The sequence below is a fragment of the Ceratotherium simum genome, chromosome 6 (assembly GCF_057802395.1).
Source record: "Ceratotherium simum simum isolate JZ-2026a chromosome 6, ASM5780239v1, whole genome shotgun sequence".
Lineage (NCBI taxonomy): Eukaryota > Metazoa > Chordata > Mammalia > Perissodactyla > Rhinocerotidae > Ceratotherium > Ceratotherium simum.
Window position 1 is genome coordinate 25,036,597 of NC_141905.1, and position 19,588 is coordinate 25,056,184.

A 19,588-nucleotide genomic window follows, 5' to 3' on the forward strand; every position below is an offset into this window, starting at 1 on the left:
TAATGTATAGGAGTTTGAAATAAATGGCTTAAATTTACATTTCTGGACCTAAAATTCCAGTCTTAGAAGAGATATCTTTTATTTCCAGAAAGGTTAGTGGTACCAGGAGCTTCTTTAAAATGAAGTATAGTCCCTTTGAAACCCAGCTTAGGATTCTGATGTGGATAGGCACAGCTCAAACTATCTCTGCATTGTATAATTATGTACAGCAAAATTCCAATTAGCAAGCAGGAGGTAGGTGAGTCCTAGTCAGTGCTTTTCCTTAGAACTGGCATGAAAGGCTTCCTTGGGCTGAAACATCTGCTTGGACTTCATCTGGAATCTCATATTCATGCCCCATGTCTGTGACCCTAGATCTGCTGCCTAGGTTGTTATATTCCCTCTCCCTTCACTTCAAGAAAGAGCTGCTTTGTGCTTTATAACATCCCGCATTGATAAGGGCCAATATTTAAAGCAGCTAGAGAGAGGAGCGTGAATGATGGGGTTATTAAGCTGAGAGAAAATTGACCATTTCTTGAGAAAGAGTTGAGTAACTGAGTAAAACCACAGGTTTAACTTAGTGTTCAAACTTCTTCTTACTTTTCCTTTGAAAGAGTTTCTCATAAATTCATTCATTCGTTTTCAGTAGTGAGTGCTTACTATGTGGCAGTCATCACTGTTCTAGAAGATGATGGACACAGTGGTGAACAGGTGTATGAGGTGCCTGCTGCAGTGAAGCTGTCTTTTCCTGAGGGAGATAGGTAAATAAACAAGCCAATGAGATCATTATAGATAGTGATACATACTCTAAAGAAGAAGAGAGTAATGAGGGAGCACATGAGATCACTGTAGATAGTGATACATACTCTAAAAAAGAACGTGGTAGTCAGGGTGGAGGGGCTCCAGATTGGGTGGCCAGAAAAGACCTCTCCGAAGCAGTGTCAGTTGAGCCAGCCTTACAATGATCTAGGGCAAGAACATTCCAGAAAGGAATGGAAGAGAAGGCCCTGAGCTGAGAATAATCTGGGGTACATTCGGGGAGCAGAGGTGCAGTGTGGAGAGTGTGAGGATGGGGAGAGTGAAAATGAGATCGTGTGGAGACGAGATCATGTAAAGCCTTCCAGAGCAAGGTAAGGAATCTGGACTTTATTTTTAGTGAGATGGAAGCCATCTGAGGGCTTTTAGCTGGGAGTAGTGTGATCTGATTGACATCTGAAAAGATCGTGCTGGCTGCTTTCTGGAGAAGGGACAGTAGGGCATGGCGGGCTTGAGGGAATAAAAGTGAAGCAGGAAGACCAGCTTGGGGGCTGCTGGCCAAGTTAGAGGCAACAGTGGCTTGGACCATGGTTTTGGCAGTGGAGAGGGAACAGATGAGTAATTTCTTATATATTTAATAGGTAAAATCAATAAGACTTGTTTGTTGCCTTTTAAAAAATTTATGTCTACTTCCTGGCTCCCCTATTCAAATAGAAGACTCTTGAAGCAGGAGCTTCACTCCTGGGCCTTCAAAGTCTGGAACAGCGGGTGACTGGTACAGGGCACCTGTATGGCGTGAATGATTGAATAATGACTAGGTGACAATCCCAGTTTGAATGTCAACTGATGCTTCGTATCTGAGAGACAGGAAGCGGGACTGGGATAAGGTGGGGAACAAAACAACCTGAGCAATTACCCAGGGACAAGATTTGAGAAGGTCAGACAAGCAAGCACTGTTTCTGAAACGCACTCTCTGACTGGAGGAACAAAAGCCCCCGGGCACTTGAGAGCAAGACAGTCCTCTCCCTGCACCTGGGATGGAGGGGCTCTGATTCACTCTGTGCTGGGGCTGAGGACCACGTGGTCCAGCAGTGCTGGAGCTGGGGGAGGGAGGTGGGACCAGTGATGGAAGAAGGGTGCAGGGGCCCCCCCTGGAGAAGCATCCCTGTGCTTGTGTCTCTCCCCCTTTACCCTGAGAACTCCTGTCCCCGGTTAGAGCTCTCGGGCTGCAAGGCCAGATGGCTATGACCTTGTCAGACACCACAAAAATAATTGCTCTTCAGGATTTGTGTGGGGGTGGAGGGATTGGAAAGGACAGAGGTTTATGTGAACCTTTCAGCTTTTTGGATTTAAAGATTAAGGAGTTAAAGGGAGTGGAAAATAGCAAATTGGAAAACTCCAGCATGCTCTCCACCACGGGCTGGGATGAGTTTGCTTTTGTGTTGTCTCTGTCTTGTACTGTAATGGGACCTTGCTTACAGGAGTCTCCAGAGTCCTTTCTGTCCTGGGGTAATGGGAACCCTGAATGGTGAATGATTTTTCATTTACTTGCATGTCCCTCAATCTCTGTCACTTTCTCATCCAGCTTCCATCTGAGAAAGAGGTAAATCCCTTAACCTGTCTAGTTGGCCAGTGCAAAAATTCCATGGCGCTAGTTCTCAGGATGACCCTAACCTGGTTATTCAGGTCTCAGGCAGCAAGTTTGACCCTCTGAAGGGACAGCAGTGGCTGGGGGTCCTCCTTGTCTGGAGCACCGGCCTCAAGTTAAATCTTTGATGTGGGCACAGGGCTCAGAGGCAAACGACCTGCACTCCGTCCTGACTTGCCACTGACTTTATAACAACAGCAACAAAAAATTATGAATAAAAATAGAAATTTTATATAAATATCATAGAAAAATTTAAAAACTTGAGAAAATTAAAGAGACCCAAAAGTCTTTCCTCTGTCACACAACTGCTTTCATCATTTCGTTTATTCTTCTAGTTTTTATTTTTTACGTACCTATAGTGTTGATAGTTTTATCCTAGAGAATATGCACGTTATATCTTACTTCTTTTTTTCCTTCAGTGTTTCCAGTTTGCTATTTTTTTTATTGTGGTAAAAAATACATAACATAAAATTTTCCATCTTAAGTATTTTTAAGTTTGCAGTTCAGTAGTGTTAAGTATATTTGCACTGTTGCAAAACAGATCTCCAGATCATTTTCATCTTGCAAATCTGAAACTGTGTACCCATTAAACAGTTACTCTTTCCCCCCACTCTCAGCCTCTAATAACCACCATTCTACTTTCTATAGCCTACTTCTTTAACTTAGCGTTATATCATAGGCATTTTCCTTGTTGTTACGTTATTTTTTGAACTTGTGTAATATCCCATAAAGAAGATGGACTATATTTAAGAAGACCTATTTTTAGATATTAAGCTACTTTCTATTTTTCTTCTTTAATGAATAATTTTGCAATGAACATCTTTGTTTCTGTAGCATTTTTCCATATTTTGTTATATTTTCTTAGGTCATATTCCCAGAGATGGAATTAATTTGATTCATAATGCAGAATTACTTTCTGAAAATGCTGTATAAATTTACAATTCCACCATCAAATTATAAGACTGTTTCATTGCGGAGTCATCTCTAGTAGGTGCAACTCAAATATATTGCTAGTTAAGTAGAATAAACATGTTACTGTGTTTTTGTTTAATTTGCATTTCTTTTATTTCAACCAAGTGTAATAATTTCTTTTGTTATTTACTAGTTATATTTCCTATTTCATGATGTGCCTGTTTATGATTTTTTTTACCTCTTCATGTACTAGTGAAATAGTATTTTACATACATGCTTTTGACATTACAAAGAATTTATCCTTACTATATCGTATTTGATTAAATTATTTTTCTAGTAGGTTATTTTATCTTCATTACTTTTTTTTACATGTAGAATTTTGATATTTTTATGATGGTTGATGTGATATTTAAATATTTTTATGATTCCTTTTACATCTGAGTTTAGAAATCCTTCTTGTCTTCAGAGGACTAATAAATACATAATTACATTTTCTTCAGTTTTTCTATGGCTTATTATTTATATTTAATTTTAATTCATTTCAAATTAATTTAATTATGGTATGAGGTGACTGTTTAAATTGATTGAATTGGTTAAATTGAAACCAATTGTCCCATCATTGTTGCATCGTGCTTGTCTCTCTTTCGATTTGTGATGACTTCTTTACCGTATATTAAATTCTTCTCTGTATAATAGAGTCTTTTTGGCCTATCCTTTTGTGATTTTCTTGTTCTATTGCTTTGTGGTAAACGTGGCCTATATGATTTCTGCATTTTGGAATTTGGTGAACTTTCTCCATGGCCTAACACGTGGACAGTTTTTGTGATTGTTCAGTGGTTGTTATTAAAGAATGTGTGTTCCTAGTTTACTGAGTAATATACATATGTGTCTGTCTCTCCATCCATTCAGATACATATGTATGAATATATCCCAAGGGATTATATGTTTTGCAAATATTCTATATTTGTGTTTATTTTTTGGCTAGTTTCTGAAAAATGAACATCAGACTTTTCCACTGTGATGTGGTATTGTCAATTTTTTGTTGTTTGATGCATTTTTGTCAGATTCTGTTTTATGTATATCTCAAAGGTATATTCTTAGGTGTGTCAAGTTTTTTCACTGTTACATATTCTTGGTGGATTGTTCTTTTTATCAATATGAAGAATTACTCTTTATTTCTTTTATAAATTTTCACAGTAGCTGCCACTTTATTTGATATCATTATTGCTTTGTTTGCCTCTTTTTTTTGGTCAGCATTTGCCTACATATCTTTCAGCCTTTCATTTCTGACTTTCCTATGTGTTTTGTTCTCAGTGTATCTCAGAAATAGCAGGCATCTGGAATGTGTTATTGCTGTTTTTATGCTGTCTGAGAGTCTTTGTCAATTAATAGATGAATTTAACTCATTCAATTTTGTCATGATTATTAATATAGTTAGGCTCTTTTTACTGTTGCAATAGTATTTTCTAATTAATATTCTTTTTTTTTTTTTTGAGGAAGATTAGCCCTGAGCTAACATCTGTTGCCAATCTTCCTTTTTTTTTGCTGAGGAAGATTGGCTCTGGGCTAACATCCATGCCTATCTTCCTCTACTTTATATGGGATGCCGCCACAGTGTGGCTTTGATAAGCGGTGTGTAGGTCTGTGCCCAGGATCCAAACCTGCCAACCCTGGACCACCACAAGCAGAGTGCATGAACTTAACCACTATGCCACCGGGCCGGCCCCATTGATATGCTTTTTTTTGTTTCTTTTTTCACAATTCTTTTCCTTTATTTGGATTTATCAAATTCTTTTGTTCTCTTCTCCCCTCTAAGATTTGGAATTTATAATTCCAAATATATTCTTAAGTTTTTAATACTTAAGATATTTAAGGTCTGGGAAACTTTCTTCTAATATTATTTTGAATTTTTCCTGCTTTCTATTGCCTTTATTTCCTCCTTCTGGCAAGCACTCCTGTCTTCCATGTCTCTTAATTTTTCTTTTGTACTTTTCATCTTTTTGTCCCTTTGTATGAAGAGACCTCTGTTTGATAGTCCAGTCCTCCAAGTTTGTATGTAGCTATGTCCATTCTTCTGTTTAGTTGGTCTTTTCAATTTTTAATACTCAGAATTTTAATTTCTAAGATATCTAGTTAATTTTTGTTGAGTTGACGTATTTTCTCACAACTTTTTATGTGTTCCAGTTAAACTTTTCCTAAAGTTGTTGCTTTGTCAATGTTGTATCCTCAAGTGTCAGTTTGCTAGAATACGTGCCTTTATTCAAAGAAGGCTTGGCTTTCCTCAAATGTTTGGTGATTCTTGATTTTGCACTCCTCTTTGGATTTGAGATTTTCTGTTAGCCTGTATGTGAATGCTGTCTTTGCTTGTTGCAACTTGTGTGGGGAGTGCTGGGGTGTGTGACAGTGCATTTTGGGCCAATAGCTTGTCTTACAGCTGTGGAGACCACCTTTTTGTTTCTAGGAGTCCCAGTTCACTCAGGATCTTGCTTTAACAACTAAACTGCCCACACTTATACTGTATACTGGGTGAGCTGGTTTGTACCCCATTCAGTGTCATTGTCCCAGCTTCTGTCTTTCCACTGTCAATCAACTCATTTCATTTCCTCTTTTGGACAGTTCTTTTCTTCTTCACTATGATCCCCCTCACCGCCCCCCATCTCAGTCTTTGTGGAATTCCTCATCAAAATTTATTGACCAAGGACATTTCTGATATTCTGTTATTATTATGGATATATATATATTTTTTTCTTACTATATGTGTGGTACAAATGTGAAGTTAGGATTCTCAGCTCTCCCAAGTTAATTTCCAACAGAATATTCACTTTTCATTTATGAACATGTTGCTGTTATCTCTTATAGGCTGTAGTCTCTCTTCCCTTCTTTTTGTCCTTGTGAGATTTTACTGCTTTTTCCCCCTTTAGTATTATATAGTGAGGTTTTGAGAGGAGGAAGAGATAAACTATTTTGTTCAATCAGCTGTGTTTAACTAGAATGCTCTGGATTATTATTTTAATAAATTATCTGTATTGGTATTTTATGTAGAATTTTAGCATTTCTAATCTTAGTGAGATTATTTTACTTGTGTGCTTTGAGAGTCAATTTTTGGTACTAGGTTTATGCTCATTTTATAAAACAAGTTTAGTAGCTTTCCATCTTTTTTGTGTTGTAGAATAGTTTAGAATTTCAGTAAAATGTAAACATTTTAAAGAATTTCATAATAAATTATATGGGTGCAAAGTCTTTGAGAGGAAACTGTTAATAAAATTTTCAAATTATATCTCAATTATTATTCTATAATATTTTTTTTTCTTTCTGAGGAAGATTAGCCCCGAGCTAACATCCGTTGCCAATCCTTCTCTTTTTGCTGAGGAAGATTGGCCCTGAGCTGACATCCGTGCCCATCTTCCTCTACTTTATATGGGACACTGCCACAGCATGGCTTGATAAGCAATGCGTCAGTCCACGCCCGGGATCCGAACCTGCGAACCCCAGGCCACTGAAGCGCAGCATGTGAACTTAACTGCTACGCCACTGGGCTGGCCACCTATAGTGGTTTTTTTGTGAAAAAAAAATCAACTTTAAAGTTTACATTTTTTAGAAAGGCATCCCCCTCACTGAGATTTTCAAGTTTTATTTATTTATTTATTTATTTATTTATTTATTTATTTATTTATTTATTTATTTATTTATTTATTTTTGTGAGGGAGATCAGCCCTGAGCTAACATCCATGCTAATCCTCCTTTTTTGCTGAGGAAGACCGGCTCTGACCTAACATCTATTGCCAGTCCTCCTCCTTTTTTTCTTCCCCAAAGCCCCAGTAGATAGTTGTATGTCATAGATGCACATCCTTCTAGTTGCTGTATGTGGGACGCTGCCTCAGCATGGCCGGAGAAGTGGTGTGTCGGTGTGCGCCCGGATCCGAACCCAGGCGCCAGTAGTGGAGAGCGAGCACTTAACTGCTAAGCCACTGGGCCGGCCCCTCAAGTTTTATTAGTATTTAATTGTGCATGACTTTTTTTTCTATTTACTTCTTTATTGGATCAGCCAGTACTTTATTTTATTGTATTTGTTTTATTATTGTTATTGTTTGCCCCCGTAAAATGATTGGGGACATTTTATCACTTTTAATCTTCATTGGTTTTCAGACTATTTTATTATAAACACTAAAGTAGAAATCATCTACTTTCATAGTATTGTTAAGACTGCTTTTTCTCTAAGATCTTAAGCTGAATGCATTATTTTATAACTAGTCTCTTTATTATAGTATTGATTTCTTCTAACTTATAATTAGCTAGCATGTTCTTTAAAATTAATTTAAGTAAAGAGACAGCAGGTTTAGTGAGTATATTACCAGTTTTAGATTATTCAAGTGATTACTCAGGTAAAGGGAAATTTGCTAACTATTTAGGAGACAAAATAAAACTTGGTCCCTTTGGTACACTATTAACCAAAATAAATAAATACATCAATATGGATTAACAAGTTAAAGGTTAAAAGAAGTAAAAAAAAAATACTCTGAACTGGTGGTTCCCAAACTTGGCTGCATGATGGAATCGTCTGGGGAGTTATAAAAAATTCCCATGCCCTGGTTGCACCCCAGACCGATTACGTAAATGACTGTATTGGGGTGGGAGGCAGGCATCAGTATTGTTTTAAAATCCCCAGGTGATTGTAATGGCAGCAAAGTCTGGTGATCACTGCCCTGCAGCCTCATTTTCTCCAACTGTAGTCTTCTGACCAAGAGTATTGGCCACATCTTATAGCTGGTTAGAAATGCAGAGTATCAGGCCCCATCTCAGACCCACTGAATCAGAATCTGAATGTCAACAAATCCCGGGTGATTCATGTGCACATGGAATTTGGATAGCTGGTCTATAAAACAGGGGCAGCAAACTAGGCCCCAAGGCCTGTTTATTTGAATAATGTTTTACTGGAATATAGCCACGCCCACTTATTAGCATATCGTTTGCAGTAGAGTGGGTGGTTGTGACAGAACCTAAAATATTTACTATCTGCCCATTTACAGAAAAAGTTTGCAATGCTTCTCAACCTTGCTGGCTCATTGGAATCGCCTCAGAGCGTTAAAACTCCCTCTGCCTGCCTGTATCCAGGGTCCCTTAAGTCAGAATGGGGGAGGAGGAAGTGACACCCAGGTATCAAAATTCTTAAAGCTTCCCAGGTGATTTAAATGTGCAGCCAAGGTTCAGAACCACTGCCCTAAAAGTACAAAGAGAAATGTAAATACATTTATAAAAATCTGTTTTTATGATGGAGGTGACCATTTTTGAATATTTTTTAAAAAAAAGAAACAATGATGGGAAGCCCAATATATTTGAGCATATAAAAAACTTTAGAATTCGGAAAAAAAAACCCAAAAAACCACCTTAAGCAAAATTTTAAACTTAGAAAAAAAAAAACTTTAAGCAAAATTAAAAGAAGAATAATGAACTGTGTGAGGTAATATATTTTAACATATCCTCATTGTAAAAGAGCTCAACTGTATTAAGAATAAGATGAACACACAGGTAAACCAGCAAAGGCCACTATAAAGCACTTCAAAGAAGAAAATAAAATGGCTAATAATTATATGAAAAAATAATTAACTTCATTTGTTAACATAGAAAAGCAAAATAGGGCCGGCTCCGTGGCTTAGCGGTTAAGTGCGCGCGCTCTGATGCTGGCGGCCCGGGTTCGGATCCCGGGAGTGCCCCGAGGCACCACTTCTCCGTCCAACGCGAGGCCGAGTCCCACGTACAGCAACTGGAAGGATGTGAACCTATGACATACAACTATCTACTGGGGCTTTGGGGGGAAAAAACTGAATAAATAAAATCTTTAAAAAAAAAAAGAAAAGCAAAATAAAACAGCAATGAGCTCCTATTTGGGGCCACTCAAATGAAGACTTAAGTTCCTCCCTCCCTCCCTCTCTCCCCTCCTTCCTTCCTCTCCTTCCCTCCCCTCCCTCCCTTCCCTCCCTCCCTTTCCCCCCTCTTCCTCTCCCCTCCACTCCCTTCCCTTCCCCTCCCCTCTCTCCCTTCCTTCCTTCCTCTCCTCCCGTCCTCTCCCCTCCCTTCCCTCCTTCCCTTCCCTTCTCCCCTCTTCCTCTCCCCTCCACTCCCTTCCCTTCCCCTCCCTCTCTCCCTCCCTTCCTTCCTCTCCTCCCCTCCCCTCCCCTCCCTTCCCTCCCTCCCTTCCCTTCTCCCCTCTTCCTCTCCCCTCCACTCTCTTCCCTTCCCCTCCCCTCTCTCCCTTCCTCCTTCCTTCCTTCCTTTCCTCCTTTCTTCCTGTTTTCTTTGTCATAATACTCAATCTAGTGGGGATATGGGCAAAAGATCATTTACATATTGATAGAAATGCAAACTATTAGGAGAGTTTGGCCAGATAATCAGTGTTGAAAGTGATGTTATTTGAATACTGATGTTTGGAATTGGATCTGACCTGCCAAAGTCTGTGCCAGGGCAGTGATTCCACGCTTGGGCTTTGTGGAGTTAGACAAATTTGGGTTGAAACCTGGCTCTGTTGCTTACAAACTGTGTGCTGAACACGATATCTAGTCTGTTTATCTTTAGCTATTTTCTTCAGTTGTGTGGAGTAAATAAGAGATAGTTAAAGGGTTTGGCGTGTAGATGTAATTAAAATGGTAGGTGACCAGTCATAATAGATTTACGTCATTGTCAACATCATCATTTCACAAATAATGTAAAATAACAACAACACTAGATGCCAAAAGTGTGTGTGTGTGTGTCTTTGTGTGTGTGTGCGTCTTTCTCAGCATTCTAGTTGTTTTGTTGACTTTCCTGTGGAGTTGTGTACAATCTTATGCTGTTTTAATTCTATAGCTTCACATGGTGAAATTGGCATTTACTGAGTACCTCCAATGTGCCCACGTGCATTATCAGAATTACTTAGTCTTCTGTCGTAGTCTCCAGGGTAGGTTTTAATGCCCATGTCTGTGAGAGAAGAAGGGAACTGGGATGGGATGGAGAGCTCCAGCTGTGGTGCAGCTGCACCAGAGGCCTCAGCCCATCCCACAGGTTGCTCTGTAGCTGGACGGCCCTTCAGAGTTGCCCCAAGTCAGGCAAGGCAGCAGACTGTTGTCCCCACATCTGCCAGTCATGGGGGGCCACCACTGGTAGGGGTGTGGCCTTGGGTAAGGTCACTCCCCAGGACCCAGGGATGAATAAAGATCCCTGAAGAGGGGACCTGGGCTGCATCCCACAACACCTGCTATAGCTCACGTGTGTTATTCATTTAATGTAAGATACAATATGCTAGTGTTTTATGTAGGGTTGTTGTGGTTACTGTGACGAGCTAGCTATTTTTTTTAAATGTGTGTGGTACCTGTTTCTAGGTAATGCAAGCTTTCTAAACCAATACAGAACACAGAAAAAGAGAGAAAATTCCACTTTTATTACTTCACTCTATAATAGAGAATATGTAGAGAAGTTTACTATTTTTTGGTAGTTTAAAGGAAGTCACTTGTAAAACCATCTGGACCTGGTACCTTTGGGGGGGCATAATTCATGTTTTTTGGTACACACACATTTTCTTGTTCACAATTCTGTTATAGCCATTTTCTGTTTCCCCAGGAAATCATTTTATTTCAGAGATTTTAAATTATATGGAATAAATAATAAGAATATAGTATTATAAAGCAAAGAAGATGAATAATTTGTCACTTAGGCATTGCCCGTCCTCCACTCCTTTTCCTTGGCCTCCCTATGTAACCTGAGATTGCTGTCCATACTCCTTCAGGACCTCTCTGGGGGCAGCAGAGTGACCACTGGTTAAGGCTCTTCCCTGGTTGGGCTTCTTTATATTCCCTAAGAGCGTCAGCCCTGACCTCTGTCAGGTGAACCCTCAGAGCTCGTGGCTTTTCCCTTCAGTAAGCAAGGTGTAGTCTCAGAGTTCCGAAAGCACAGTATCTAACCGTTAGCTCTCTGCCAGCTAATTCTTTCTCAAAAGTCTGATTCATTCATTCAATTCAAGCAAGTATTTACTGCGTATCCACTTTATGTCAGGCACCATTTTAGGTATATGAAAAGAAGCCGTGAACAAAGCAGTCCCTCCCCTCATAGAGCTGACACTACAGATAAGAGACAGAAAGCAAATAACATAAATAAGTAAGACACTATACTTCATGCTGTGGAGAAAAGTGAAGCAGACAAGAGGAATGAAGAGTTTTGGGGGGCAGTGAGGAGCAGTTGCAGTTTTGGATAGGGTAGCCGGGGAAGGTCTCACTGAGCTAGTGACATTGCGTGAACACCTGAAGGAGGTGAGGGAGTGCATCATGTAGTCCTCTGGGAAAGTGGTCCAGGCAGAGAGAACAGCATTTGCAAAGGCCCTGAGGCAGAGCATGCCTGCACAGTCAGGAATCACTGAGGAAGACAGCCAGATCAGAGGGAAAGTAATAGGAGGAGCAGGCCACCAGCTCCAAAAGGAAATGGGAGGTGGTGTTGCTTTAGGTCCTTGAGGACTTTGACTTTTACCATGTGTGAAAGAGGGGACATTAGAGGATTTTGAGCAGAGGAGTCGCATGCTCCATTGTACCTTTTCACAGGCTTGCTCTGGTTGCTGCACTGAGAATAACCCACAAGAGGGCCCAGGCAGAAAGCAGTTAGGGGGCTGCTGTGAGCTGTGGCCTGAGGATCCATACTTCAGACCAACCATTTCTCCAGACGGCCTGGCTGCATCTAAGGATAAAATGTAGACGGATTTTTTTTAACCCACGTAGAACTTTGTTTACTCCTTTGCGTTAATGAAACCCAGTGCCGTGAAAATGACCAGCACGAGGCAGTAGGGCACGCAAGGCCCACCTTGCTGAGCCCATGAGACTGTTGCTTCTGTTGCTTCTGGGTTCCTTTTGCAGGGAGACACTTCTCTCTGGTCTCCATCCTGGGAAAAACTGTTCTCCCGAGAACCAGCTCGTTTTTCCTTTTTATGCCTTGTTCATCTTCCAGTGTCTCCCTGTCTGCCTTTGTTGACCAAGTGCTCAGAGCTGGGTCTACACTTTACCTCTAGCGAGAGTGCACGACCTTGTGGCTGCTGCATTCATTCTTTCCCCACCTTTATTTTCATACACCTCAATTAAAAGAGAAGCTTTTATTCTATTCTATTTTTGTGAGTCACTTTAAAAGATGGCCAGCTACAAACACACAAATAATACTATAGGATGCAAAAGACATCACTTAATGATAAAAAGGAAGAAATCCAGTTCAAAGTTTGGGTCATTTGTATTTTTTTTTTTTTTTTGTGAGGAAGATCAGTCCTGTGCTAATATCTGCCAATCCTCCTCTTTTTTTTTCTTTGCTGAGGAAGACTGGCCCTGGGCTAACATCCATGGCCATCTTCCTCCACTTTATATGGGACGCCGCCACAGCATAGCTTGCCAAGCAGTGCGTCAGTGCGCTCCCGGGATCTGAACCTGCAAACCCTGTGCCGCCGCGGCGGAGTGCGCTCACTTAACCGCTTGCGCCACCGGGCCAGCCCCAGGTCATTTGTATTCTATTTCTGTTTCCGTAAGTGAAAAAAACATATATATGCACACACAGGATTTTCAGGATAAAACCATTACTGGCTAATACATTACTAAAGCATCCCTATGTCCTTGACTGGTTTCAGTGCAGCCCCTTATTGTGCCTCAGGTTTCTAAATTTGTTATTTTTTCTCCCAGTACTGTGCGACAACAGTGCTGGGGTGAGAGCAGCCGTATAGGGTGGGCTGGATGCTTAGGACCAACAGTAGGGTTTGTGGAAAATACACTTTCCAGCCCCCACTACTCATTCTGATTTAATAAGCCTGGTGAACTTCTTTGAAGATGTTTTGCACAAACAATATATTTTCTGAGACTTTGGATATTTGAAACTATTTTTTTCAATTGCCTTTACTGTTAGACAACTTACTTGACTGGGTATAAAAATGTTGGGTCGGACTCTCCTTTTCTTAAAATTCTGAGTGTGGCCCAGTTGTCGTTTATCACCTAGTGGTATATAATATGACCTTAGTTGTGTTAGTGGTAACTCTCTCCCCATCCTGATACTTCATTTCTATTTTTATTTTTTTCATTTATTTTAATGCTTAAAATTTGAAGAAAAAAACGTCAGATGCTTCTCGACATCTCTCTCTCTAAGAGCTGGTCATTCATTTTACCTTTTAATCTCGAGTCACTGTTTCATATCTAGAAAGTTCTTTCCTATCATGTCCTGGCCGTTACTTATGATCTACGTGTTGTGTTGTTTGTACCTCCCTTGGGAACACATTTTATTCATAGGCTGGATCTCTGTGATCTCCACTCTGCTTTGATTTTCTAAGTTTCATCTTTTTTTCTCTTTTCCTATTTTCTCTGCTTTCTGAGATTACGTCTCAATTTTGTACTCTGCATCCAGTTCACTTTTCAGCAGTGTTAAGTCAACCTTTCTTCAGTTTGGTTAAGACTGTGTTTTGGCTCCTGAGCCTTTTCATTTCATCAACATCCTTCTCATCTCTGCACTTTCCTGTTTAAATAAAAGTAATACGAACATCATTTACACTAGAAGGCCAGTGTTTTCTGAAAAAATCTTCTGTTCATGAAGGTAAACCTTTTCAGATGAGAAACTTTCCTTTTGAGCCGTTATCCTTTCTCCCTCTCGTGCAGTGTGATTTTTCCCCCCGTTGGCTTTAAGTTGGTTTTGCCTTGTTACCTTGTGCTTAAACAGGGAGTAATCTAACTGGGCAAAGTGGAGCTGTCTAGGGAAGACTTCCCGTCTGTCTCCGTCCCTTGATTCTTCCTGGGGTCTCTAGTGAATCTCCACCGCTTCTTCCCGCCACTGTGCATTCGACCCCCCTTACTGCCCCACACATAGGGGCAGAATAAAGTCTCACCCATTGGCTTTGAGCTCCCTGTCAGCAATTTAGCCCACCCTGTGCTTAGCACCATGCTTGGCACCTGGGGGCGCTTAACAAAATGCTTTCAGAAAATCTGCAAAAGAAAATCCCCTCCCTAGAGGATCCGATATTGAAAGTGTCTCCAAGCTGTGATAATCAGTATTCTGTAAGCAGTTCTCTTGCATGATGGGCAAGCATTAAAGCTCCGTGAGTGACTCAGAATGTTTTTGACTCATGAATTTGATCTCCGCAGAAATATATTTTGCCCTGGGCTATTAAAACACAGTAGTAATATATATTTTCTTTGATCCTTAATTACGTCTTCATTCCCCGTCTCCCTCTTTCTTTTGCCGCTTAGAACACTGGCTCTTCTTCTCCATTCATGAGAGCTTGCTGATTTAGAAAGGACAAACATTTATCTTGACACTTAGTAAAGTGGAATTGTATATAAGTTTTGAATCCTGAAGTTATGGGGTGTGAGATCTTACTGATCTGATATATTTTTTTTGATTGGGAGAAAAATACAGAACCTTGTAGAAAACAGATAATGCTGTGGGCTATACTCTTCATTTTATCAGGACTAAAGATAAAGATAAAAAAATCCATCAAAGACATAAGGTTATCCGATTTTTTCCTAATCTGCTCTTAGCACAAGGGTTACCCTGAGCTGTTCCCAGTATTTTTCAGAGACCAAATCCTCTTAGACAACTAGGTAACTTAGAAACAGTGCTTTACATCAGCGATGGGCAAACGAGAACCTCATTACCCTGGGCTCTCCCTACCACAGTGGCTCCACACAGGCCTCCTGTAATGAGAAAGTCAGTTTACCAGCTGAGATTAAACCAGTCAAGAATCAAAATGAAAGACTACGTCCAAGGTACCAGATGGTTCAATCTTCTGCGAGAACTTCATCTCCCTTCAACCCTGGCAGCTATAAATCAAACAGAGTGTGCACATTAAAACCACACATTGAAAATAATGCGTCTGTATTTCACTTCTCTTTCCAGGTTTAAGATTTTTAAGAGCTCTCAGACTGATCCAGTTTTCAGAAATTTTGCAGTTTCTGAATATCCTTAAAACAAGGTAAGATGTTATTTTTCATATTTTTCCCTCATTCTGGTCCCCAGTGCCAAGTTGTAAATATCAGGTGTCTTGGCTTTCATCACAATCAAGTTAGAGTTCTGTTATTCACAGAAAGAGTGATTTAACACAGACATGTGGAGAAAGCCCAGAGTAGGGTTTGGCTTGCTCTCTTCTGCAGAGCTGGGGACTATAGAGTAAAGAGAGAGAAACAGCCATGCATGTGGGGAAGTAGAGGCAGTTTTGGGGGACCAGGTGGGGTTGCTTGGAAATCAGCCCGGCATCCTGGGGAGACGTGCACAGTGGATGAGGGATAAATCTGCTCATTGACTGGGAAGTCCTTGCTCCCAGGTTCTAAATCGCCCCTTTATTACATCACTAAATAAGAAACTGAACCTGGCTATAAAAGCAATAGAAGCAATGCTCTTTGAGAGGCAATCACAAACCTCATACGGCAAACAGAAAATCATTTCATTTCAAAGTACATTTTAGATGCTCACTTTATAGCTAGTGTAGCCCTTGGGGCTTGCTCTGTGAATTGCCTTTTGGGGAATACCTAAAAATCTCCTGCCAAATGCACCGAGGCTACTTCTGTTAACTGTGTTATGATCTGGAAAACACTACTGGACCAGGAGGAAAAATCCCCCAGAGATCCCTTTCCTGATGACCTGTGGTTTCGCAGAGCTGGCCTGAACCCAGGGCCGTCTTGATGAATAAACTAATAAAAGAGGTTAGACGTACTCTAATGGAGAATAAGTACAGGTCATAAATTTCTCTTATAGGAAATTGCACTTTAAGAAGCTCACTGCTAATGTTCCATTTCCTCTTTGGTTGGCCTTAACATGTTTGATAAATGATTAAAAACAGGGCACCTCTGTATTTTGTGATTTATAATTAATGCACCTGCATTTTGAGGGCCTTGGATTCGGCACTGTTTTCCCAGTAACTGAGGCTGGGACTCAGCTTCCCGATTCTGTCACAACCAATAAATGCGACTTGCTGTTGGTTTTCCTCTTTGGGTCTTGGTGTTTTTTATTTGTTTATTTTGGTTTGTTTTAATTCCACATTGGTTTCCCCTCCCCAACTATTCATCAATGGGAATGTGGGGTCAATTCACTTTCTATTAGCCAAGTTAAAAAGAAAATGAGCATCTAATGTCCCAGAAGTCTTTTATAGTAAGCCCTACCACCCTTTACTTTCATTGTCCCGGGGTCAGGATTTATCTGTCCTCCATTTAATAGTGTGTAATAGAAAATGATAAAACAGGCTATCCTACTTTGGGCACATCAAGAGAAGGCAGGATTCTTTGGAAAAGACAATAATGTTGAGAAAATAGGAGGCAGCAGGAAGAGAGAAAGACAAAATATGAGATGGATTGACTCCACAGAGGAAGCCATAGGCATGAGTCTGCAGGAGCTGAGTAGGGCTGTTCAGGACAGGACATTGTGGACATCACTCATTCGTAGGGGCACCAGGAGTCGGAGCCGACTGGACGGCACGTAACTACAACAAATATTATTGACGTAGAGTGAATGTTGTTATTCTTCCTTTTCCCTCTGAGTGACAGTAATCTTCATTCTGCCTCTTTATGGGTCTTCTGTGCAGTGGACTCATATTACTCTTGAAGTTAAAATTGTGAACAAAGCTAACAAGCCCCAATGTTTACCTATATTGTGTTTGCTCCACTAGATCTTTTGAAAGGTAGAATCGGTGAACACAGGGGCGGTCCTTAAGAGACACTCGTTCTTTTCCACCGGTGACAGTGTTATGTGGAGCCATCCATGCTCTCTGACATGGTATAATGCCTCTCTCTCCCTGTTTTGCATTTGCTTCATAAATTAGGGGGGTTTTAATTCTCTGACACCAGCGTTTTAAGAAGATGCCATTACTCCGAGGAATAATGCAGAGAGAACTGTGTTCTCACCTTCCTTGTATTCCGTGTGGATCCTTTCTGGACTTGGGAGAATGAAGAGCCATCTGCATAAAATGTCTTTTTCTGGAGTTTTGCTGAGAGACCCACCGATCTCCCCTTCCTTGGAAAAGATTCCTTTCTTTTGGATGCAGGAAATAGCACTAGCATGCTGGTGAACAGTCCACCTGCTAACTCTGCAGTCATGAGTGGTTCATTCTCCCAGGGCAGAGGGGACAAAGCTGAGCAGCCAGCTAGGGAAAGAGGTGTTTATAAATTGGGAGAGAGCGGCCCTAGGGAGCAGTCATGGGGTGGCAGGATTCTGGGGGTCTGCTGTCCTAAGCTCAAAACTGCATTTCCCCAGTCCCCCACTTCCCACTGAATTAAACTCCTTCTATTGTCAGAGGGTGCTTTTCATCACAACCCCACAACTTGGATTGTCCCAGTTCCTGTAGCCTATGGTCACTAGCAGGTGATTGAGTCCGTTCAACAAGCCTGAATTCAGCACCCATTTGTGCCTGCAGCGAGATGGGTGCTAGGATATTGTGCTGCTATTAGAGAGCTCACTGGGGGAGGGAGAGCCTGGCAGTGTGGTTGGTCTGAGATACAAGTATGCCCAGGGGTGTGAGGGACGGAGGGGGGTAATTTAGTTGGGCTTGGCGTGAGTGTGGGGCAGTCAAGGATCTTTTCAAGGTGAAGGGTGTGTCTTAGGTAAGCCTTGTGGAACGCTAGGTGTCACCCTGGTGGGGCTGGGGTTGGGCACGTGAGAGGTAGGGAAGGTGAGGCTGACTTGCAATCAAGGAGGCTGCAGAAGGCGCACAGGTGAGAGACCATGGCCCTTGGGGGAACTTTGAGTGAATCTGTGCTCCTGGAGACTGGGGGTTCTCTGGTGGAAAAAAGGAAAGATGAGGTTAGGAGGGCAGGTAAAGGCCGGATCACCAGGCACAGATTAAACCTTCATTTAACTGTAACAACCCTAGAGCTTGAGAACAACTCTCTGAGCCCATTCTCTCTCCAGGCCTGGCTAATCTTGGCTCCTTCCTTCTGTGCACCTGCAAGCACAGAGCCCATGGGCTCTGCCACCGAGAAATGGAAGCCTGGGTTTTTGCAGGGCTTCGGACTTTGAGCGATTTCCTGGCGACTCCCCTGTTCTCTACTGCTTTCACGATGGCCTTCCAGGAGGGTGGGTGGAGCTCCACAAGCTTTAGGGGGATTTTGTCTGGATTTTCTCTGCTGGCCGGTCCCCATCAATCTGTAGCACAGGGAGGGATGGACACATTGCAGATATGATTTGAAATTACAATTTCATTTTCTGTTCTTTGGCTGCTTCGCTTGGCCAAGAGCTGGAAGAAACAAAGCAGACAAATATATGATGGGGGTGGGGTGGGGAGGGCGGTACGGGGAGAGGAGAGAATGAGAGACAGAGAGAAAGAATTAAGAGGCAGCAAAAGGAAACCAGAGTAAATAGGATGACAGAAAAAACGTAAATGAAAGAGGCAAATCACAGTTATGAGACAGCATCAGAGCCATTCCCCAAATGGCCAGCTAACTGAAGGGCCTACAATGCCCTGTGTCCTGAAAATGGCATTTTAAGGGGGCGCTGGGAGACTCCATGTCATTGTCGGCCCTTCTGGCAGCTCCTCAGTTGCCCTGCAAACTGGCGAGCAGACTTAGAGGGGAACAGACACTTATTCTACCATCAGAGCAGAGTAAGCAGCTCTGTGTAAAGGCCATTGTCCCACAGCTCATTTAATGTGGTAGATATTGTTGATGAAAACATGGATCACCTAGTGATGTTTTTAAACATGGAAATTGCCTTACTGTTTCCTCTAATTAGTAAAGTAGAATATGCTCGTTGTAAACATGTCAACATATAGGAAAACATCAAGAATAAAGTAAAATTTCCCTACCACCACCAATGGTTGAGATAACCATTACTGATATTCTGCCATGTCACTTTTATTTCCCACATAGTGTTCCATGATTTTTATGTACCATCATTTACCTAAACAAGACATTTTTCTTTTTGCACACTTTGGGGACTAAAATTACTGTACTACATATATGACCTCAGAAATGGTTCCAAGGCTAAGTTCGTAAAAAAGAATATTTAGATATGGAGACTGTAAGGGGATGTGCAGGTAGAAGCCACATCATGAAGGTTCTCAGATGTCATGGATTTAACTCAGAGAGTGAGAGAGAGTTGTTGAAAGTTTTAAGCAGGAGAAGGAGGTGGTCAGATTTAGATTTTAGAAAGATCCACTATTTCACCAGTTGTATAGAGAGTGGGTTTGAAGTGTCTAAGACCATTGACCATGAGACCAGTTGGGGCAGTTGGCCAGGCAAGCGGTCTTAGGGAATGGCCTCAGGCAGTGCAAGTCAGGTGGAGCAGAGGAGGAGGGGTCTAGAGACATTTAAGGGGTAGAACTGACAGAACTCT

The 19,588-nt window shown here is 41.3% G+C and overlaps 1 protein-coding gene across 2 annotated transcripts in view; it reads left to right on the forward strand.

Annotated features, from left to right (window-relative positions):
* Positions 1-19,588, forward strand: part of KCNMA1 (potassium calcium-activated channel subfamily M alpha 1) — a 711,162-nt gene that overhangs the window by 465,841 nt on the left and 225,733 nt on the right. For both annotated transcript variants that reach the window (XM_004426905.3, XM_087431991.1), the window contains exon 6: positions 15,167-15,242. In XM_004426905.3, the coding sequence (XP_004426962.1) occupies positions 15,167-15,242 (76 nt within the window). The remainder of the gene's footprint in view (positions 1-15,166; positions 15,243-19,588) is intronic.